At 41.2% G+C, this 24,240-nt stretch overlaps 2 protein-coding genes across 4 annotated transcripts; one reads left to right on the forward strand and one right to left on the reverse strand.

Annotated features, from left to right (window-relative positions):
• Nucleotides 1–1,858: 1,858 nt before the first annotated feature.
• crmp1 (collapsin response mediator protein 1) lies at nt 1,859–11,848 on the reverse strand. 2 transcript variants are annotated; one of them, XM_028600546.1, is made up of 14 exons: nt 11,537–11,848; nt 9,666–9,754; nt 9,272–9,456; nt 8,980–9,144; nt 8,342–8,403; nt 8,164–8,244; nt 7,214–7,282; nt 6,983–7,103; nt 6,691–6,847; nt 4,639–4,780; nt 4,356–4,526; nt 3,212–3,391; nt 2,316–2,481; nt 1,859–2,119 (listed from the first exon to the last, which is right to left on the reverse strand). In XM_028600546.1, exons 1-14 carry the CDS (start codon nt 11,846–11,848, stop codon nt 2,028–2,030), a joined length of 1,992 nt encoding a protein of 663 aa, XP_028456347.1. In that variant the 3' UTR covers nt 1,859–2,027. The 2 variants fall into 2 exon arrangements, with proteins under 2 accessions (XP_028456347.1, XP_028456356.1); XM_028600555.1 differs by lacking the exon at nt 11,537–11,848 and adding an exon at nt 10,797–11,042.
• Nucleotides 11,849–13,744: 1,896 nt separating this feature from the next.
• Nucleotides 13,745–23,569, forward strand: wfs1a (Wolfram syndrome 1a (wolframin)). Of its 2 annotated transcripts, none has more exons than XM_028564246.1 (12): nt 13,745–13,868; nt 14,326–14,922; nt 17,103–17,182; nt 18,313–18,457; nt 18,544–18,717; nt 18,975–19,055; nt 19,151–19,290; nt 19,401–19,532; nt 19,711–19,956; nt 20,395–20,673; nt 20,985–21,148; nt 21,257–23,569. In XM_028564246.1, exons 2-12 carry the CDS (start codon nt 14,331–14,333, stop codon nt 22,440–22,442), a joined length of 3,219 nt encoding a protein of 1,072 aa, XP_028420047.1. In that variant the 5' UTR covers nt 13,745–13,868; nt 14,326–14,330; the 3' UTR covers nt 22,443–23,569. The 2 variants fall into 2 exon arrangements, with proteins under 2 accessions (XP_028420047.1, XP_028420056.1); XM_028564255.1 differs by having other exon boundaries at nt 18,978–19,055.
• Nucleotides 23,570–24,240: the final 671 nt, after the last annotated feature.

Here is a 24,240-nt window from a genome sequence, read left to right on the forward strand (position 1 = left end):
ACATTTCTGAAATTAGACTATAACCAGACACAGAACTAAGTTAATTGCCACAAAGCTTTATAATGTCATTACAGCCTACATGAAACCCTTTCTACTGCCTTCTTTTATGTGCTTCTGCAGTATTTGAAGATCAGTTTAGTTATCAGTTTAATTACCCTTCCACATATTCTATTTAACAATTATTATCCATCCTCCCTTTTTCTTTGAAAACATTTAATTTCATACATAGTGTAATATTTGTTTTCTGAGGTAACTGAGGTTTCTGGATTTAGTCATTTGTGTGCTCCTTTCAGTTTTAGGTAAAAATAAATAAAAGATGTTTTTGACCATAAAAAAGGATTATGTCTTCGTCCATCATTCAAGTTACCTCATTAGTTTTTAGGTACTGTGCAATGCTCAGTGGCTTTTACCAGCATGCAAATTATATTTTAACACATTTCAATATTCCTTTATCTCTGACACTAAAAGAAAATTTAAACATGCTGTAAAGTTGGGCGTTTTAACAGGGGGTCTATGGATCTATTGACTCCCTTTTGAAACCAGCCTCAAGTGGCCACTTGATGAACAGCAGTTTTAGGCCCCTCCTGCATGGGCTTCTATCTTTCAGCACCAGAGGTTGCTGCTTGGGTCTCAGAGTGTTGAACCCATATTGTCCTAACTGAAGCACTTGCAAAATCAACCTGACATAATTTATTGGTACAAACCAAAGACAAACTTGTAACACTAATATTACTCATTCTTGTTAAATTGGTATGAAACTCTCAGGAATGTTCATTTTACCATAATTTTTGACAAAAGTCAAGTCTTTATTGATCATTAGTGGTTCCATTGGAGACACCAGAAAACAGCAACGAAACAAAGTGGCATATAAACACCAAATGTACCAAGAAAACATCCAGAATTAAGCAAATAAAAATAAAAACAGCTTAAAAAATTCTTAGTGAAGTTTTAAAAAGCGGGGGTGGGAGCTAAAGCCCTTTTACAGCAGTGAGTTGAGCATATCATTACAACAAAGATCTATATCTGGCATGAATGATTGGCAGAAAACTATCACACACAAAAGTCTTTACAGTGAAACTCTATTATGTAGGTACAGCCATCTAGAAATTAATTTTGCAGTGCACAGCTGTTATTGTATTTGTTTCAACTGCTCATCGACTTTCACACTGTATAGGAGAGTATTGATACATTTGCATATAGATGGTGGAGAGGAAGTTGCATTGATTTTATTGTATATAAGTTCACAGTAATGTTAAAATGTATGTGTGTGTGTCTATATGTGAACCTAGTAACAGCTCACTCTATCTACAGTGAATGTCATTGTGTTTTCAAAGCACACATTTACCAGTGTTCGTCCATTGCAACAATAAGCCACAAGTAGTGCAACATCTAAAGACGTGTCCATGCAATATGTCTAACTGATCCACTTGAGCCACATTGAAACAAATATTGCCAAGATGTTGAAAAACAGATGCAGGAGAAATCAATTATTTCATCAGCTGTCCACCAGATGGGTGGAAAGGAGCACCATGTCTGAGCAGACCCACACAGTAGACATGGGATGTGAGGAAGAATAAGGAGGAAGTCATGCTCAAGGGGAAGGAGATAACAACATTATGACATAACACTGGGTACACATTTGGGGTCTGATACCAGATCTGTGTGTGTGTGTGTGTGTGTGTGTGTGTGTGTGTGTGTGTGTGTGTGTGTGTGTGTGTGTGTGTGTGTGTGTGTGTTGTGTGTGTGTGTGTTTGTGTGTGTGTGTGTGTGTGTGTGTGCCCCAATCTTGAGCCTTGAGTTTTTCATATTTTTAAATGACTTGGTTGATTGTAAAACACACATTCTTTTCTGTGACCACGCACTAAAGGCAAACTGATAAAAATCATAATGGTCTAAAAGGAGTGTGTCACCATTGTGCAAAAAAATACAAATTTGATTAATGTCAGTGTGCTCACACTCGTAGTCATACACACACACTCAGGAGGTAAAACCCCAAAAAAACAACACTTTGTACATAGTCAGGTTGTTCAACCAAGGCTAGTGATGTTGGAGCGACCACCGGGGGGTGCTACAATACGGTGGCCAGACCTACGAGGGATGTTGTCATCAAGCTGTGCCCCTGGGAAATGAAGACAAAATTTAAATATTAGATTTATTTACATAAATATTAGAAATTATTGAATTCAGAACCTGTTCAGTATACATAAAAGGTCATAAATGCATCTGGACATTGATTCATTTGACACATTAAAAAGAATCAAAGGAATCACTGGATTGGATTTTAAAACTAATATAAAATAAATTGTTTCTGTTACCTGATAGGCTAAAGTTGGACTGGTGAAGATTGCGTATTGGTGGTGGTTGGTGAGAAATGGGTGAAGTTTTGGCTGACGGAGCAGGAGTTATATATTTGGGGGTCGGAACGACATCATACACAGGGCCATCATACAACCCACGAGTAACGCCCTGCTGTCTGTTCACCTGGATAGAAAAAACACAGAGACACAAACACAAAGCCAATCTACCCACCAGTCACCATAATATAAAACAAGTTGGCTCATTTGTTTTGCTGGAATCAGCTAATGTGGAAATTATGTTAGAATGTATCTGACTGTAAAGATTGATATGAATATATGAAGATATTTACTAAAACCAGTGTATTTTACTTAAAAAGTTGTGCAAAATCAATTGTTTTCAAATGTGAAGATACATTCTTGCCTCAGTTTTCTTGCCATAACAATGCAAAACAAAAATTAGAGTATGACAGTGACGGTTGTCTGTAGGCTTTTATGATGTAATTTCTTAATTGAGGTGTCAATACTTTTTACCTTGTTTGATTCCTGAAGAAATGTTAGCCATTGTTCATATGATTCCGTTTTCTAGTTTGTTAGTTCCTATTTTCTAATATGTCTTAATGTCAGACAATGAATGTTTGACTGTAAGAAAACACCAGGGACAACAGTGGAAATAAGTCTAGGACTTTATTATTCAATGCATGACCAAGTGTTTTATAAATATATTAGACCGTTGCCAATAAACCAAACCAAATTAAACTGTCAATTATTTATCAGTGTTTTTAATATGTATTAAAGGGATTTTGAAGACAGTAAGCAGAAAAGCAAGATTGCAACTTTAAGGAACTGGATGTTGCCCATCTAATCTTTTAATGGAAAATACTTTTAAATTATTTAAAATTAACTGTCTACTGTACCTGGTTCCTGAATTTAACGCGCTGGTAAGCGTAGTCTGGGAAGTGCTTGCGGGGAATAAATCGGCCAGTGCCCTGCTGGGCCTGCAGCTTGCCTTCCTCATAAACCACCCGACCTTGACTCAACACCAGCGCTGGACCTCCACGGCACTCCAGACCCTCAAAGATGTTGTATTCTGAAGCCTGTGTGGAGAGGGATAAAACATTCAAGATAAAGAATGTGGAAAAAGTGAATTAAGCAGATGAATAAAGGAGAGCTCTTTCATTTCCCTCCCACCATTCAGAACAGATGCCCTACACTGTCTCAGCCCACTGTGCCATTTCAGCAAGCATTGTATCAGAAGGCTTAATACATGCAGTAAAATGCAGCAGTTGAGAAAATCGGGGATGAATAAGTGAGAGGCTCGGGGCATATAGGAGGAGTGCAGGGGGATGGGTAGAGAGATGGTAGCACAGAATGGGTGAGGGGTAAAGGGGGATTATGACCTAAAGCCGGCACCAGTCTGGATTAGGGCCTTGGAGAATGGCAAAGCAGACTGAATACATTAACCACTGTCTAATATTGTCACTGTACTGCATTGCTTAAGGTCTATTTTCACCTCAGAGGCCATTCGGCTTAGTTTAAATGCATAACTTCGTTGTGAAATTTAAAGGCTGGGTTCACCTGAATTGCACAAAAGAGAACACATGTCCTTACTAAGCTCGTGGGGCATCTGACTATGTAGATAGCTCTGGTTTTATTTGTCTAGGTTTTCAAATATTTGTCACCGAGATTGCTGATGCGAACCCAGACCTACAAAGAGGTTGAATTTAATTTTGCTCTTGGTAATTAAAGGATTAAAACAACAGTGTCCCAATAAAACACAGTCCTAACTGTGAAAATCTTTAACTGGAAATACTTTCTATTGTAGAACTTTAAATGTCATTGTCCAAAAAAAGAGCCAAAACCAGTTTTGTAACTAATGTAATGCATGTATTTTGTTAGTCTAATACTACCACTATGCAATATGGCATCATACCACTCACAGTAATGACAGGCTTGACTGTGTATCATATTAAAAGTACATGTATTATAACAATTTATTCATCCTCCCTTTTCATTTGCCATCTTTCCTTTCTCTCTCCTCCTATTTTCTTTTGCTCTCACCGACTGCTGGAGTTTGGCAGTGATGGTTTTGACGCTGTATGGGTCCCAGATGACAATGTCAGCGTCAGAGCCCACCGCTATCCTGCCTTTGCGTGGGTACAAGTTGAAGATTTTAGCAGCGTTGGTAGATGTGACTGCCACAAACTGGTTTTCATCCATTTTGCCCATGGCCTGAGAAACAGAGAGTGGTGGACAAAACTCAATGTCACAGCTACACAGAAGACACAAACATACACACATACACACACACACACACACACACATACACATCCTCATTTCTCACCACAGCCTTGTCCCAGACGAAACCCATTCTCTCCTCCACTCCGTTGGTTCCCTCTGGGATCAGGGTGAAGTCATCTTTACCGATTGCTTTCTGGGAAGTGCTGTAAGCGCAGTGAGCGCTGCCCACCACCTGGAGGTCCCCACTCAATCAAGGCAACAAAATTATATAAATAATCCACATACCCTTCACACTGCAGTGATCAACCTGTCAAATGTTATATATATATATAATATTTGTACTATATCATTTGTACGTGGGTCGGAGAGAAACGTATTTTTGATTCCTCTGTATGTCTGGCACATACTATTAGAGAATTGACAACAAAGTTGAATGACTTGAACTATGGAAAGCAGCTCAATCTTTGTGATCAGATGGTCAGTTCAAGACAATATTCAAATTCAGGCAATCATGATGAAGATAAAGACGGGCATTTCTACTTTTAGCCATCAGGTGTCCTCATTGAGCATGTGAGTTAAAGCACAAGTCATGTAATGACCTGGGGCAGAAAAACCAGCCAGCTGAACCAATCAGAATAATGCAACACAACTGCAGTCCCAGTCCCTAAAGCTTTAACTATACCACATCACAAATGTATTATCGCCCATCAAAACGCTTTTAGTGCAAACAATAGGTGTACTTCAAAATGCACGCATCAGACGCGTTCAGTGCATTTGGGCCTTAAAGCTTTAACTAGACCACATGATGAATGTATTAACAAAAAGCCAACACCATATATACTGCCTTTACCCCTTAATTTGACTGATAAAAAGCTATGATTAGAATGATTTCTCATATGAGGCCTTTTATTTTTTAAAGACTATTTTATTGGGCATTTTATGCCTTTAATGACAGGACAGCTGAAGAAGTGAAAGGGGAGAGAGATGGGGAATGACACGCAGCAAAGGGCCACAGGTCGGAGTCAAACCTGGGTCCGCTGCATCGAGGAGGAAACCTTTGTATATGGCCACCCGCTCTACCAACTGAGCTATCTGGGCGCCATCTGAGGCCTTTTAGTAATTTGTTAATTACATTACTTCTTGATAGTGAGTTGGGGAGCATTTTTTTTTTTTACTTTTGTTCGCATCTCCAGAAAAAGAACAACCTAAAAATACACCCTATTGCTTCAGCAGGAGCTCAACGACAACAGCAGTATCACACCACCAGGAAGAGGAGGAGGAGGAGGAGGAGGAGGAGGAGGAGGAGGAGGAGGAGGAGGAGGAGGAGGAGGAGGAGGAGGAAGTTGGTAGCCAAGGCAACAGATGATGAAGGATTCTAGTCCCTGTGCTATTTATGGAATCGGGGACAGTCAAAAATGTACAGCAGATTATTGTGTGCATTGAGTATGTGTGTGTGTGTGTGTGTGTGTGTGTGTGTGTGTGTGTGTGTGTGTGTGTGTGTGTGTGTGTGTGTGTGTGTGTGTGTGTGAAGTGAGAACGTAAGTGGGTTTGGTCTGGGGCACTTTTCTATGATAATCATGAATTACAACTGAACATCAACATATTTTGCCTTTAATCATTGATAATAGTATACATATACTATTGTACTTTATACGTAAGTGCATACATGTATAAGTGTGTGTATGCAGTTTAAGTGGTTTGCAAATGATTATGCAGTCTTTTATTCATTATTAAGTCTCTCCCAACCCTTTCCTTCTGCCCCTCTTCTGCTTACACATCAACGCATTTTCTCTGTATGAATGTTTTGTTTTTTGTTTTTTTTACACGCAGTTGTTTGTGGCATGAATACCAAACTAATATCTAAGGGCGAACAGTGATCCTTGCAGGAATCTCCTTTGGTGTCATCCTGCTGATTTGCATTTCACTTTCTGCAGAGGATTTTAGCTAAATTAAACACTTTGTCTGCCCTCAGTCTGCAGTTTTTACATGTGCCAGTATTCATGAAATATACTGTAGGCTACATATTTAGTCAGGCTTCTCAGAGCATTTTCGTCACATATTGTAAAACACTGGGGCCTTGCATTAAAAGACTTTGCTTCGTTTACTTAGTTTGCAACATGTTCATCCGTTGATAAAAAAAGGTTTTAAGACGTACCAAGCCAGCAGTGTGTTGAGGTGGTCTGGAGTTGTGGGGTCAGGACTCAAAGGTGGAGAGGTCACATAAGCAGCTGCTTTGGCCCAGTTTCTGCTCCAATAGTGAGAGCCGTCAGTGACCAGGCTAGCTGTAATTGGCTCCCCAAAAACTACAGAACCTGAATGGGAGGATAGAGGGACAGTGTAGGTGAGGATGTGAAAAGAAGAGGTTCATAAACACTGGAAAAGGGTTTAAAGTAGAATCACATATTAAATGATTGAAACTTTTGGAGTGAAAAGAAAAAGAGGCTGACCTTTCCTACGGGCCTGGGCAATAGTGTCAGCTGCACTCTTGCTCATCACCTTGGTGATGTACACAGGACAGTTGACACGGTTGCCAAGCGTGATGGCACGGAACACTGCCTCAGCCTCCAGCTGCATGGAAAGAAAACATTAAAACCTTTGGATGGATGGATGGATGGATGGATGGATGGATGGATGGATGGATGGATAATGGGGCAGACGAAAATGAAAAATGATATCACCTCTTCAGGACGACTCAGAGGATGGCCTTCAGGTCCGGTGATTCCCATTCCGAGGATTTTTCTCTGTTCCTGAAACACAAATGAAATCAATTTAATTATATAATTGTATTAACTATAATATTTATTCATTCATACCCACTACAATAACTGTCAGCATTACATACAGTACTTGTCAAATCATGTTTTACCCACATACTCACATTTTAGTGCCTTTGCTGGTATTTTATGGCTGAAAAATCTAAATATCATGGTCTGTCATGCTATCAAAGAAAATAAAGTGTGCATTTTAATCCTAGAATGCCAATGCACTGTGGGGAGCTTTTGCTGGCTGCACTTGTGTTTCTGACAGCGATGTCTGGAGAACCGCAAAATTGGGATGAAAACCAGACGCCCGACCCCCATACTGTTTTTCTTTTATTATTATTTTTTTGATTGTTTGCTCATAACATAATTGTTCATCAGCACTCCCATTATCTTCATGACCCTCATTCATCTACACATACATCATGGTTTCCTCTATAATTGTCCCCTAATCTCCATGACCACGGCTACCACTTCACTCATCAGTGCTGTCTGAGCATTATCAGCACCTTCACTCTCACCATCTTTATCACCATTACATCACCATCATTAGAATAATAACGGTCAACAGCAATGGCAGCCTAGGAAAAACCTGCCATACTCAGCAGCTGCAGCAGCAGCATTAATCCTCTCTCTATGAGAACTGGAGAAATATGTAAGAAGAACATCTCCCAACTGCATTGCAGGTTTCAAGAGACTTTAAAGGTAGAAGATTAGACATGAATTAGTTCAGCCATTATATATTGTTATTTTTTTTACCACAGTAAACTGTTGTGTCTGGAGGCTGAATACACTGACAGGTTGTGTTGTTATAAGAGGTATGAGTAGTCAGTTGCCACTAAGATACAAGGAGGTTATGTAGCACTTACCTGAGCAATCAGGTCTCCATTTTCAGCATGAACTAACACCACAGCACCCAGCTGCTTTAGGAAGGAGAACGCCTCATACAGCTGAGGGAGAGATGAGTCCAAATAAAAACAAAGGGATTAACAGTGAAAGGAAAGAGCAGTAAATCAGAAGTGCCGTAGTAATGATTATGAAGCATACCTGAGAGTCTGACATCTGGTACACATCCTTATAAGCCATGTACACTTGGAAGGAGTTGATACCTGACAGCATTGGAAACGATAAATGTATTCATGACAAGAAGGTAATAAAGGGAAACTCAGCAGCGAGGATTACAAAGATAAATTGTGTAAGTGTAGCCCATATAATGTATCATGAAATGCAATAAAGTTAAAATGAAGGGCAAACTTCAAGTTGCAAAATACAGAAATGAATCCACAATCTTGTCTGGTGTACCAAGCATGGATAGCATGTTTATGTGTAGCATCTGAGCCAAGAATTGCAACTTTCATCTTTATTTTTGAAAGAAACTGGACTCCCAAGCAGCTGCCTTGGCTCAGTAACTGGTTTATTTTGAAACTGCCCCAAAAGAAAAGTGATTTTTTACTTAAAACAGATTACAAGAAGGATTTATATATTACCACCATGACAGCACCGTAGAGAACAATGGATTACCGCTGTGTCTTCGCTATAAGAGGATTCAACACTAGGCAAAATTGTTTACAAATCTATCCCTATTGTTCTTATGAAATGGGTCCAAAATAGGCATGAACATGAAACAGAATTACAGCAATGACCACAGCTCTGAAACACTATGGAGTAACTAAAAATGGATGTACCTTTCTCTTGCACCAGCAGCTCCAACTCATCTTTAACAATCTCATTCCACTGGGGGATGTCTACATGCAGGGAGTAATCGCAACATGCTTTCTTATCTGCAGCCTCCTGCCAGCACTCAAACGCCTCCAGCAGACTCTCCCCCGGCGCGGGCGTCACATGGTCAACTGAAATGTGGGAGGGATCAAAGGTTAAGATGGAAAGAGTGCATCTACTGTTTTTCAACACCTGAATGATTATGTGGTGGCAGTATGAACTGTGGCTGCATATGTGAGTCTAGACATCCACACTCACTGATCATAGTGGTGCCCCCAGCGAGTGCAGCCTTGGTGCCCTGGAGGAAATCATCAGCAGGCTGTGTGCCCAGGTAATGCTTCATCAAGCAGGTGTTGACATCTATCCCCCCTGGTATCACCATGCGACCATTGGCCTCGATCACCTTGATACCCCCCGGTACAACCAGATTCTCCCCCACCTGCCTGCCAAGGATCGGATACATTAGACATAGTGGTGGGTGAAAGGGTGGGTGACAGGAAAAAATGTTGTGCGGGAGCATACATGGTTGTAGATGAAAAGGGTTGGTGAGGATGAGGATATGAAAAGGGGAATAAGGGAGTGAAATCATTATCGACTGCAAAATATTTGCAAGTCTTTGTATGCCTCTTTAATTAGCTCCTTATATACTCACTTGATAAGCCCATCCTCAATGTAAACATCTGCATAGAGAGACTGGTCATCATTGACCACCCGCCCTCCTTTGATCAACAGCCTTTCACTCTGCAGGGAAGAAGTACAGAGAGAGGTGGGGGGGAGAGGGAGAGAGGGAGGGAGAGTGTAAGCAGTACAGGAGCTGTTGAATTCAAACCTCACATTTTGATCTATTGCACAATCAGTTATGTAATCCTTGACTTCATAGCAATATTATGACACACTGCAGTTGATCATGGAAAGAAACCCATAGCCACATAAGTGCTATGCATGGTGGGGTCTCACAAAAGCTAATAGTTGTGCTGTTTGCCTCTCTCTTATTTGTATTAATGTTATGTAGGATGAGATTATGAGTGCAGTCAGTAGTATTTAGAAGCACAGTGTTAGATAAGCACCTTTTTCAGATTACCATGCTTCCACACCCCATAATACCATGGAAGGTGCCTGCATGGCAACAGCTTTAGGAAGATGCTATGTCTCCATGGTAACTAGTGATCAGCATGGTTTGAGATGATGGCGGCTGACAGCCCAGCTAAATTCTCAGCACTTTTAACCAATGAAGATGCTTACAAAAGAACGAATGTAAATGCCCTCGTGTTATTTTCTGTCTCCACCATGAAATGTAATGCTTATCAAGGCTATATCAATTGTTGGTTGTCTTTGGATTAATTTGGCATTTGATAATAGCCTACTCTGGAAGGATAGAGGAGGCTTTCTGCAGAACGGATGTTATAATATAGTTGGAAAAAAAGATGCATCTTTGCACAAATCCAGTCCCACACCTTTGTGTTGTTTTATGCAAGCCATTGTTTCCTGCGTCCTGGTTAGACCGCCACGTCAACCAAATGAATCCCTCTGACAGGCGGCGAGATTATACAACACTGTCCAATCCTCAGTGAGAATAGGCGCTCGATTTGACACAGACATTGAGAATTGTCACCTCTCTGTCTTGGGTTTGCTTTTATACTTAAGAGAAACTGTAGAAGGGCCTTCTGCTCTTTGCCAGCTCACTAAGAATGTAATCCCTTCTCTGACGGCATTGGCAGCAGGGATTTGCATACAAGCGGAGAGCTTCTCGGGGCAATGCCGCTGACCAGGCCAGGTCTCTTACCGTCAGATGGGAGATGCTGTTCTTTCCCTGGTAACCGGTCCCAGACATGCTCTTCCCGTCACTCTGCCCCCTGACAGTCAACTCAGACGCGGGTTGTTATTAATCCAGCGCCCTGCGCTGCTCTCTGCGCCCCTTTGTCTCCCCTGCTGTGTGTTAGTTATTGTTTCCGTGTGTGAGAGAGACAGCGATGAATCCGGCGCCGTACGACTGCTTCGGGACGTGCGGAACGCGAACCGTGACAAGACAGGTGACTATCCTTTGCGTGCGCGTGTGCGAAAAGCGAGCGTCTGCCCGGTGGCTCACACAAACAGCTCACGTGAGAGCACAAAAACAGTACAGCGAGGGTTGCTGTCTGGCGCTGTCCAATTCAGCACCACAGACTAAAATGAGGGTAATTGGGTCGATGCGCATTTGCATTTTTGGGGATATTTTTTATTAGATACGTAGCCGTAGTCACAACAGAAAATGGCAAACAAAATGGCCAAACTGCAATGCAGCACAAAACTTCATCATTTATGCAGATTTAGGCATTTGTTCCAAAAATAACCTACTCAAAGTGTTTCTACCAGCTGTAGTCTATGGGCGTTTTTGTCACTGCTTAATGTGTAAATCATATATCATGAACATGACAACGATCAGAATGTCAACCAAAAAGCCAGACACAGAGAGAAAAAGCCAAGGAGCTAAATCCTGACTCCTACCTCCCCATTTGGGCTTTCTTTACCGGATGAATATCTGACCTCAACACCGGGGTGTGCATCGTCTGTCTCCCCGGTTGAGTTGGTCAGTGACCCCTCCCGGGCCTCGCTGGACGTCTTGCCCATGGGGTCACCAGCGTCCAAGACCCTCTCCCGGCTCCCGCTTCTCGGGGTGCGGCTCCCTTTCCTCCCCACCGCGTAGTTATCGAAGTCTATGGTCTTGCTTTCAAACGCCCCCTCCACGGAGCTGAACATCCCGTAGGATTTCTTCTGGTTCGGCCCGGTGTTGATCGGCCCCGCCAAGTAGACCGGTAGCTCATCTTCCCGGTTCCACTGTCTTCTGCAGTCAGACATTGTGGCTTCCACGACAGACGGAGAGTCCCCCCAATCTGAAACGATGACAGGAGCCTCGACTGTTTTACGTCTAACCGGGTCACGGACAGCCCCGCCCCTCAAGCGCGCTCTGATGCTGTAAACTGTGAAAATCAGCTCTGTCCGGGCTACATAAATGCACACACACACACACACACACACACACACACACACACACACACACACACTCACACTCACACGCACGCACGCGCGCACACGCATACACACAAACACACGTGTATTACAAGTGAAATGATGCAGTGCTCCATATTAGGGAGTGGTGGTGTGTCAGAGTGAACTAGTTTTAATGTGAAGCATCTGCAAGAGCCGTGACCACGTGCAATCATACAGACAACTAGGCTAAATATAAGGAAAGCAAATCTTTCTACCATCCCTCTCTCTTTCCTTATAATGTGTGGGGGCTGTGCGTGAGCAGGTCACACCATCAGCGGATTAAACCAGCATGTGTCATCCTTTAACCCACATCTGGAGGGAGAGACAGATTGTTAAATGGTCTATAGCTATGCTCTCAGAATTAACCATGCCACAAGGGGGGCTGGTCTATTGCAACTTGCTAGACATTAGCAAGGTATAAGGCTTCCAGACAACAGCAGGTGCTTTTATCTCCACTGGGCCGAAACTAGCGACCTGTATGCTCATGGAATGTTTGCTGATGTGAGCAGACAGTCTTGTTCCAGGCAGCAACAGACTGTCCTTTGCACAGCCCATAGGGATTCTGGGAAAGGGCGAAAGAGAGTGAGAAGGAGAGAGAGAGAGATAGAGAGAAAGAGAGAGAGAGAGAAGCAGGGAGTTGTCTTTTCAGTACTCACGCAGGTGGACAGCGCCCAGAGGAACAATGCACCAAATATGAAACACAGCACAACACACGTAGCCTATTGGAATTCGTCACAGTGCTCATGCATAAACAGTTGTGGCACTATACGTAGAATAAGCTATATGTATCCGTGTCTGGGAGCATTTAACCTATATAGCACATTATATGATAATAGTTGTTTATTGGGTAACAGTTATGTAAAGATAAAGGTACAAAGAATATGGTTAAGTAATAAATAACTAATGCATGACTTATAATGGTAAAATGCATGAATTGATTAGCAAGATATATCCCAAATTCATATTGCTCGCCATTAAGAAATGACCATCTCACTATGGTGTTTATGTTATTAATTGATGTTTAATGATGCAATGTAATTAAAAAACGCCAATTAAAAAATGGCATTTAAGAACGATGGGTTTGAAGAGCAGTATCTGTTCTCACTGAATTATCAAGCTGTTTTATCAAACTGGTGACCAGATGCACACATCTACACGTTGCTGCACGATAATAATAATAAAAAATGAATAAATAAATAAACAGCTTTAGAGTGACTTATAAGAATTCCTTAATAGTCAATCATCCAGTGTACCCTTATTATAAATTGCAACCTTATTGTTAGACCGCTAGTTGGCATCGCGTGGTCACTCTTATTGTCGATTGGTGCCATATGGAAGAGAGTCAGACTCGATTACGAGTAGCCCTACATATAGCTTTTGACTGGAACCCCATAATCTACTTAAATAGCCAGTGGAAATAACGGCACATGCAGCCATATTAAACATCAGTCACCCACTACTCTCAAGCTTCAAAAATACAAAAAGAGATACGGGTAATTAATTCAAGAAAATGTTAGAAAAGACGATATATATATAAGTAAAAATGTTCCTCACAAGTTTACGAAGCAATAAAACGCCTATAACCAATCCGATACGTTGGCCGTTTGACGGGCATATATTTCTCCCTATCAGGGGCGAGTATATTTCAAGAGGACAGACCTTAAAGTTGTGGTGTTGTTATAGACCTGACACTTGAGAGTTTGGCCACGGTCAGTGTGTGTCGCAGTGTGGAGTGCATGCAGCTCAGCATGGACTACAAACACAACTTTTGAATTGAGGAGGACAATTTACTTTTTATCCTGAAGAAATCTGCTCATTTAGTTACCAAGTAAGGTTTTTTTCTTTTGTTTTAGCCAGTGCTGTATTGGTTTATAGTTGAGAATTTACTTGACATGAAGTTCAGAGTTATAGTATAGCTACTTGCACATTTAGTGTCCGCGTGTGACGCATGTGAAAAACCGATGAAACTCTCTATATTTTCCTTTCAAAGTTTAAATATCAGGTTAACAGAATGTTTCTGCTTTAATTTGCCACTTTGTTTCTTCTTCACAATGTTGATTCACACTGCGTAGAACAGGGTTTCCCTGATGTTCGTATCCATGTCAAAACTCTTCAAAGGGAAGGTGTCATATTTTAGCTGCAAAATATCCAGAGGGTGGGATCCTCTGGATCAGGGAGTTTACAGAGTCAACCCCCCAGCTGTGTATTCATTTTAGACATTACCTCGATTATTTTTGCTGCAGTGTATGGATTATTATACATTATGCACACCCTTTTTATTCCAGTAAATATGGAGAAGGATTTCTCGACATCTCCAAAAGCTGTGAACACCCAGGGGTCATTCCCTGCCGTGGAGGGACCCTCTCTTCCATCCACCAAACAGAATCCTCCTTCACTAATCTCTGCTCCTTCTCACCCCGCCAAATCTCCAACGTCAACAGAGACCACTACAGAACCAAGAAAATTATCTAATTCTTCTCAAACATCTGCTCACACAATCTCTAAATTGATGGATACCCCTCCTTCTGTAGAGGGGTCAAAGCCCTTAAGTCCTGCTGCGCCCAGTAAACCCACATCCACTGAACCCTCCTCTCCTCCTCCAAACAAAACACCCCTTTTTACTTCTCCTAACTGCTCTACCCCTCAAATCCCCAAAATGTCATCATTGCCCAAGGTCAAATCTGCCTCCTTTACATCAGATTGCTTGGCCTGTAACACTCCAACAGATTCCCCTACTACTTCTTCCATCTCTGCTTCTACTGTGGCTCCTACAACTTCTTCCAGCGTTCCCATGAAACGCACCTTTGCCTCCATGGCCAAGCGGGTGATAATACAGGAAAGACTTAGGAAAGCTGAGGAGGATCCCAATGATGAAGAGAATGGTAAGGATGCCTTTGTTTTGAGTTTGGGATTAAATGACACATTGTGAGTTTAAAATAGCCCTGAGTGCAGAAGTCTCAGACCCCAGACGCATTGCTGTGTTGTGCTGATAAGCCTTGTGCTATGTTTATACATGTATTTCCATGTGTAGCAGGGAAATTCTGCCCTTGGATATGCATCTCTCTTGGCCAGAATTACTTCAGATAATTGTTTTCTTGTTTTAATCATTTTGTGAAGCATCTTGGGCTGCATCTCTGCAGAAAACGTTTCATACAAAAACAGAAATTAAAGTAATACACTACATAAAGTTAAATAAAATTATTATTTTCCAACGGTTCAATTTAATTCAACATTTGACATTTGAATCCCTACTTGAAATACTGCAGAAAAGAAGAGCAAGGCCTTCACTTATGCATTGCTTTCTCCTCTTCACTGTATGTGTGTGAACATGCAGGCAAATAGTTTTGCAGTGACTTGCCTTCCCTTTTGCCGTGCATTCAACACACACATTGGTGAACTTTTTTTGTCATAATAACATCAAGGCTCTATGGGATGGCAATGTCGGCCTGATGGTCGGTCAGTCACCACTTTTGGTCCTAATATCTCAACAACCATGAGATGGACTGCCATGCCATTTTGTACATACATTCGTAGTGCCTAGAGCCCAGATAACGAATCCTAATGATTTTGGTGATCCCTGACTTTTCATCTGGTACTGCCATGAAGTTTACATTTGTGGTTTTGAGTAAATTCCATGCCATGGAATTTGGTGCACATTCATGTCCCCCTCAGGATGAATTGTTAAAACTTAGTGATCCTTTTGATGACCCAACTTTTCAGTTAGTGACATCACCAGGTCAAAACTTTTATTTGTCCAGTACTTTGGTTTATTGACTAAATAGGCCTATCTGTAAAACTAATAGTATTCAGGCTCAGATGTATGTTCAGTGTTAATTAATTAGAGATGGCCCGATACCATTTTTTGCTTCCCGATACCGATTCCGATACCTGAACTTGCGTATCGGCCGATACCGAGTACCGATCCGATACCAGTGTGTCTGCTGTATACTACTATCCCTGTATGGATGTGATATGATTTCTATCTTTGTTGTCTGTCTGGCTGAGGTTAAACTCTTTGTGAAACATGAACAAACACAAAAAATGAATGCCCCAGAACTTTCTTTTATTATCCAGTTTGACAGTCAGTTATAACGGAAAAAGAATATAAAATAAACTACTTTAACGTAGATTTTCTTTAGGGCTTTATTGCGTGGTATCGGATCGGTGCATAAACTCCAGTACTTCCCGATACCAGCATTTTAGGCAGTATCAGAGCCGATATCAATACTGGTATCTGAACATTTCTATAATTAATTAGCAAATGTTAGCATGCTAAGATGCTAAACTAAGATGGTGGACATCGTCAACATTATACCTGCTAAGCAGAATGTTAGCATTGTCTTTGTGAGCATGTTAGCACGCTGACATTAGCATTCAGCTCCAAGCACTGCAATGCCTAAGTAAAGTCTCACAGAGCCGTTAGCATGGCTAGCCTTTTTGTTATGTTGAATCTGAACATGCTTACTGTAAGCTCTGTTGTTACATAGCAACCTTTTGTCAGCAATATATGAACCAATTCTTGGCACCCAGTGGTTTATTTGAAACTGATAGTATTAATTATTTGTGATGTTTCACTGTCATCATATGTCAGAGCTGCTGGAAGTGAAACCAACAAACTGGTTGCACCAGTAAGATATTTTGCTGTGACATTTGAAATAGGGCTACAGGCGAAGACGCTGAACTCCTTTGCTTAAAGGACACTGGAGAGACAGTAACAGTTATGAAACTCAATGCAATTGACAAGTAATGGTGTGACATAGTATCTGGGCATGGTGTTGAAGGAGCTCTGGGATCTTGTCACAGACTATATGCATATACAGACAGATGCACAGACTCTCACATCTACTTCACCTCTGACTTCTTGTTATTCTCATATTACAAGCTATATGTCAGTTGGGATTTGTTAATAGCAGGCTGTGAACACAGTATGTGTAAAAATCAGTCACATTGCTTATTAAATACAGTCATACCACTATACAAGTTTGGATGTGAGGGTATTTTTTAATCCATTGTTTCAGAAAGTAGTTTTTCATTGATCAAGATCTCCTCTCATCTCCTCCAGATGAAGAACCAGAGGAAGATTTGTCCTTGGAGCAAATAGAGGAGAAGGCCAAAGCTGGTGATGCCAGAGCCCAGACCCGGGTGAGTTAAAGCACATGCACACAGACTGGTACTTGGCATTGTTTTCCGTCCTGCTGGTTGACTCAGTCTGGTTGTGAGCATGTGTCTATTTTTGGCTATTTGGAAAATGATCCCAGGCTTTCAATATGATACACCAAAATGCTGTCACACATACAAATCATTATGAACACTATTGCAGTGTATTGCAGCACTGCACTGAATTTGTACAAATATTAATGAAATAGTCCCACTCTTTTTACTCCTCAAACTCTACCAAGAAGTACAAATGTTAAAAGAGGTTCTGGTAGAAGAGAAAAGGGGGGCTAGAGGTGGAATATGAGCCAAGACTTTACATTTAAGACCCACCAGCCTGAAAGGGTAAATTCCTGAGTGGCTCCTTATGTGGCTTTACCTTCCCCATGCTGTATGTCATGTATTTGCAAATACCAAGCATCTAAATAACCACAGTCCTGTGTGTCAGTGAACGTGTCAAAACATGTGACCACATCAGGATAGTGGTTGGATTAGAATGGATCAGACGCTGCAATAATGTGTCATATACCATAACGTTGTACACCTTCACAGGGAATAAGTGTTTACTGTTGCTGTATAAGTGTAGTTTGACAACACCATCGATTTAAATGCATGCTAAGAAAGCAGGTTTATGAGATTATAGTATTATTATAGAATGCTATCTTACATAGACAGAGGCAGGAATATATTCATGTTATTTCAAATGAAGACACATCTCACCCCGCTATAAACAGACACATGTAATGATAACTAGGAGAGTAGAAAGTTAAGAAATAACAGTTAAGATTAGAACACAGTCACTTGATATGCCTCTGGGGCCTGCGCTACCCCTATAGAGTGTAAGAAAAGGCTAACCCTGACACTGATGACCACAGGGAGAGGGAATTATAGGTTTTGTAGTCATCTGTAATTCATGTGGTTCCATGAACTTCACTGTGGACTGTTTTCATTGGAACTACTTTTTTTTTTTTTACCAAAGAAATAGTCCCTATAAAACCAGTGTGCCTTGAGGATTATCCAAACTAATGAGGGAAATTGTCTGATTGCACTTGTCTGATTGCACTTAGTTAGACCAAGCCCACACTTGCTGAGTTAAACTCCTCTCTTCCGTGTTTCAGCTGGGTCAGCACTACTTGATTCTTGCTGAAGAGAAGGACACAGAGCTAAATAATCGTTTGGCTGTTAACTGGCTGATTAAAGCAGCTAAACAGGGAAGAAAAGGTGCAGCGAGAGCACTGCAGCGCTGTTGGATGCAGAAAAAAGGTTAATGCTACAGAATACAATGCACTGTATTTGTGTATTTGTGTTTATTGTTCCGTAACTTTTCCTTGTCTGTCGCCCTCTACTAGGAATCACCCCAGAGAATGAGGCCGACATGCGTAAGTTGTCGACAGAGAGTAAGTTTGAGCTGGCAGTTCGTAAAGCAGCCATGATGATGTACTGGAAACTCAACCCAGAGAGGAAGAAGAAGGTGGCTGTGGCTGAGATGCTGGAAAATGTCAGCCAGGTCAATGCAGTGCCAGGTAGGATGCACACACATAATCACAGCCATGTGGACAAAGACTCCATCAAAACCATATCAACAACAATCCAGCCTTATGTACTACAGACTGCCCAGAATGCTGTAGCATGCTGTTATAACTAAAGCTGCCATTGATGTTAAATATATCGTATATTCCCCTTTGTCATTTAATTATTTGCAGCTGTCATGGTGAAGAATATCACATAACATTCAGGGGAGTGTTTGTAGCTCACTTGTGTTGTTGTTATTCCTCACCAGCAGGGAGCACTGCAAGCAGGATTCCTGGCCCAACCTCAGGCCAGACCCAGAAAGTATTGGAGAGCATGGTCAGCAATGAGTGTAAGTATGCAGACAGAGCTCTCTCTGTCAGAGACAAAAAAGAGAATATAATGTGACTTCTTCTATCTATAACTGCTTTCTTTGTGTCCTCTCAGCCACACAGTTAGTGGACCTGGATGACTTTGTTGAGATGACTAAAAAGTATGCACAAGGTATTGTCCCCTCTGCGCCCCATACTGGCAGCCAGGTCACAGTCAAGACTAAAAGCTCTATGGCTGACAACAGAAGTGGGGAGGTAAAAGACCCAATCAGGAAAAATAGAAATAATATTTCATCATAAGGACACAGATGTCATTTTCCATGTGTGTATTTTTGTATGTGGACCCAATTGTGTTTTAACAAAAGGCTGAGCTGGTCCCATCAGGACACAAGAAGGCATTTAAACGTTCTTGGAGCTTTGGCCGAAGGGGGATGATGCTGGACACTAGACAGAATGGGGCCATAAAAAAAGCCATGGACATGAAATCACGGTTAATGGTAATGATGTCTAGCAATACATTTCATTTTATTTTCCTTGAGTTATTCTATATTAAATATCTGTGAAATATCTTTTGTTGTGGATGTTTTTACTCTTGATTGTTCAGTTGTCTTTCCTGGTTTTTGCATGTTGTACATTTCTCAGGTCTCTCTTTATATCTGTCTCTCTTGACTTCAGATCCTGCAGTACCCGCTGCACGGTATTGTTGAGATGAAAGAGCACCTGGTGGACTGGGCGTCAAGGGCCGGTGTTCAATGGCTGAGCACAGTCATCCCCACGCAACACGTCAACGCTCTTATTTTCTTTTTCATCATCAGCAACCTGACCGTTGACTTGTTTGCTTTCGCCATCCCCTTGCTTGTCTTCTACCTCTCCTTCATCTCCATGATCATCTGCACACTGCGTGTTCTCCAGAGCAGCAAGGTGATTGTAGTTGGCAATTTAGCCCCGTTGCTTTTCAATGCAAAAATGATGTTGCTACGTGTTTCTTTGTTCTGTCAAGATGTTGATGTATTTGCATTCATTTTTGTTTTTCACTTTACTGATGTGGATGAACATGTTGGAAGTTTTGCACGTGTCATTCCCTCTTTTCACAAACTATGCCAGTGGGAAACTCATATAGTCAAGTAATGCTGTCATTTTCCTTATTGTCATAAATCATACACATTTGACATTAAATCTGACCTGTTGGAATAACATGAAATGCAGTGGAGAGGCCAGAAAAAGCTCATCTTGTGACTTACAGTAATTACATTGATGTCTCACAACTGGCAGTGATGGTGGTAATGATTTCTGGATGTTCAAAAAAATGTATATGTTTCTTTCTTTGAACTAACATCTTTGTTTTCCTTTTTTTCACAGACTTGGGAGAACTTCAGAGCCCTGACATCTCTGCTGATACATATAGAACCTGACCTGGATGTGGAGCAGGCAGAGACCAACTTTGGCTGGAACAACCTAGAACCTTATCTCTATTTTATCCTGTCTGTTTTCTTTGTCATTTTCTCCTTTCCTGTAGCTGACAAGAACTGGATCCCCTGTTCTGAGCTCTCCACTGTGGCTATCTTCTTTACTGCTATCAGCTACAAGAGCCTCAGCCCCATCGCTGCAACATATGCACGCCGAGCAATGGTCATAGAGGTCAGCAACACTGGCATAACATATGTGATTAAATGAATCACAGTTCTGCACGTTGTAGCCTATTAACTACAACTCACAGAGTATAACTTTATTACTATCACAACTACAATCGTACACCGCATAAAACAGGTTTGTAGAAATGTTTGACAGGAATGTTACATGATCTGTATAGGATGAGCTAAAACATGCAGAAATGTGGTCCTTTTTAATGCTTTTTAATCTGACAGACATAAATTACAATTAAAACAGATCTCTTAAAGTTTAGCAAAAAAACTAGTTTATGTATGTTTTTTTTTTTTTTTTAAATCCAGGTTGCATCATCTCTGTGTTGCCTGACCCAGTTGCTGCCAAAGAACATGACAGTGATTCGTTTCCTGGGGCACACCTTTGCCACACTGCCACTGTGGGAGTCAGTGGTGCTGAAACTCAGTCTTCCCTGTCTGCTTTATGTTTATCTGTTCTATCTGTTCTTCAGGTGAGCATGAGCATTTGGGCTATTGGATGTGTTGTTTAACACGCATTAAATATAAAATTGTAATATATATGCATTTATTTTATTTCCTGTTCTTTCTTTCACCTTCAGCATGGCCAGGGTGCGTGGTTTCACAGGAACGTACTGCTTTCTGGTTCCATACCTTGTGTGCTTCATGTGGTGTGAGTTCTCTGTGGTGCTCCTGCAGAGTTCCTCTGCTGTGGGTCTAATGCGCACCTGTGTGGCCTACTTTCTCTTCCTGTTTGCTCTGCCTGTTCTGGCTTTTGGCCTTGCCACCATGCTCATGATCCAGCTCTTTAAGTGGTTCCTCGAGCTGGAACTGACAAAGGTGATTGTGACCCTGGTAGTTTGTGCGATCCCCGTCACCCTGCGGCTGTGGACGCGGTTCAGCATGTCTATTCTGGATGTCTTCCGCTCACTGACCCACCGCGGCCCAGTCAAACTCATCTTACTCTGCATCTCCATGGTGATCCTATTCTTCTCTATCTATGTGTACCATGCAGAAGGACAGAAAGTGTACAATTCCACCCTGACTTGGAGACAGTACAGCCAGGCGTGCGGGCCCCCTGCCTGGGAAACTAAAGGCATGGCCCAGACACAGCTCTTCTGCAGCCACCTGCATGGACACAGAATCACCTGGGCTGGGCGTTTCAAGCATGTCCGTGTGGCCGAAACAGAAAACGGGGCACAGTCGGTCATTAACATGTTGCCGGTTTTCATGGGAGACTGGCTGCGCTGCCTGTATGGAGAGACGTATCCCAAATGTGAGCCAAAGAATACTACAGTCGCAAACCAAACAGCTGCCAATTTGGCAGCTGGTTCTGCATCGGCTACCCTTTCACTGCCCATAATTCTCCAAATGCAAGAAGAGGAAGAGTTGTGTCAGATTAAGGCTCTGGCCAAAAACACCTGCCATATCAAACGCTTTGACAGCCACTTCTTTGAGGTGACAATAGGGATGTTACGGGATGGAGGTGTAGAGGACCCAGCCTGGGATATAGTCCTAATTGCCAGCCATGAGTTCAAGCAAGTTCTGCTTAACCTTAATCCCGGTGATATGGTGGAGTTTAGCACCAAGCTGGAGGGCCGCCTAGGAGCCAGGGCGCCAGCCTTCGAGTTAAAGGCGATCCACTGTCTGGACTGTGTTTCGTCACAGCTGACTGGAGGCAGGCAGGTGAAGATAGAGAGAGACTGGAGACGCACTACAATGAGAGCCATAAAGTTTGCATTTGATTTTTTCTTTTCTCCCTTCCTGTCAGCAAAAATCACCACCTGAGAAGAAAGACAGTGAAGCTGAAGTAATAAGGACTTACTTTAATCTCTTCAGGAAGCCATGCTGTCTTTATCTTGTGATGTGATAACGTTACTAATGTAACTTATGATGTTGTTTACAATTTGATTTAACATGGATCTACAGCTCATGTTTATGTAGTGAAATTGTATTTATATTTAGGTTATAGCATTGAAATTATTTAATATTTTAAGTACTTCCTGTCAGTGCATGACTTTACAAAGATTTTTAAAATGTACCTCTAAAGCAGTTCAAGAATGGTCAGATACCAACTTTGGCTTGAGACTTATTGTACCAATCACTTTGAGTTTTACTAATCCCGCTATGCCAAGAGACAAAAAAATTTTCACCTAATTGTGTCCAGGGTACCGAAGCTCTGAGAGGCAAAGCAGTAAGAAAAACAATTATGATGATCCATTTTGTCTGATAAATCTTTTTCTTTCGTGTGTTTATGACTTAAGAACAGGTGAAAAAAAAAATGTTTTGCCAGGACAATCCTTCCTATTTTTTCATCTCTGAAACAGGTAGGGAAACATGTTTTGCCAGTGTTTGTTGTAGTAATACTTATTTCGGCCACCAGAGTCTGAAGTACACCACTACCCCATGTTCTAAATAGGACTAAAAGCATTCATGTTTTCTTCCAGGTGAGTTTTAATTTCCCCATGAACTCTAAACACAAGGTACATATATTGTTTGTTAGCAAGGTATGTTACATTACTGTCATGTCTTTCTTTTGGCTAGAAATTTATTTTAATTGGAGCTAAAACATGGGGTAGTGGTGCACTTCAGCTTCTTTTGGCCAAAATAATTATTACAACAACATTTTTTCACCTGTTTTGACAGATGAAAAAAACATTTTAGATTAGACTTAGAAAACGGTTAAACTGATTTTAATTGTATTCTCACTTGCCTCTCAGAGCTTCGGTAACAGGGTTGTGCTTTCAGAAGTTTCATATTTGCAGTTTTTTAAATTACTGGACAAAAAGCCTGTAAATTGATGGTGCCAGATTATGTGCAAGGAAGCTAATGTTGTGTGCTGACCACTTTTGAATGCCTAGACAGACCCTTACTTTTGTTACAAATGAAATGTTATCAGAGTGAAATTTATCTTAGATAAGAGGAATGTTGCTGCTGCTTTTGTACTAAGGAATGTCTTACTAGTATGGGGAATATGTTTGCATGTACAATAAGTGTGTACCTTTTTGTGTGTAGTGCATTATAAAATGTAGGTTTACCTATTTATTTAGAGGTTGTGTGGCAATATATATGTATGGCTCTGTTAGCCAATACTGATCTTGTTTTCTGATCTTAAAGCATCCTGGTCTTAATCTTATATTTATTTAATGATCAGATGTCCCTGTGACTTGAGCTGCAATGCACATAAAATGTCATTTGAAAAGCCAATTTAAGACATTGATCAGTTTTTTCTTTAGTTTTTTTTTGTTCATTGTAAGCCCACAAACTTGTCAAAGTATGCAGCTGTAGTCATAGTTTCATAGTTCGCATTATACTCAGACACCAGAATGCCACAGAAAAGATGACATGGCCAATGATGCAGCAACTGATTTTAAGTAACCGGCAGGGATGACTTCTAAATATGCTGATTTTATTTTTTATAAAAACCACTAGTCTTCACAGTCTACAATGAGTCTTCCTCTGGTATATCTGACTCTAGACATGCCAACAAAAGATTGAACAGTGTTCATTCCATAGAAATAGAGTGCCAGTAGTGTGAATTTTGATATATATATATGGTTTGTTTTGCTTCACAGAGTGCTTTTAC

This window comes from Perca flavescens, chromosome 2 (genome assembly GCF_004354835.1).
Source record: "Perca flavescens isolate YP-PL-M2 chromosome 2, PFLA_1.0, whole genome shotgun sequence".
NCBI classification, from domain to species: Eukaryota; Metazoa; Chordata; class Actinopteri; order Perciformes; family Percidae; genus Perca; species Perca flavescens.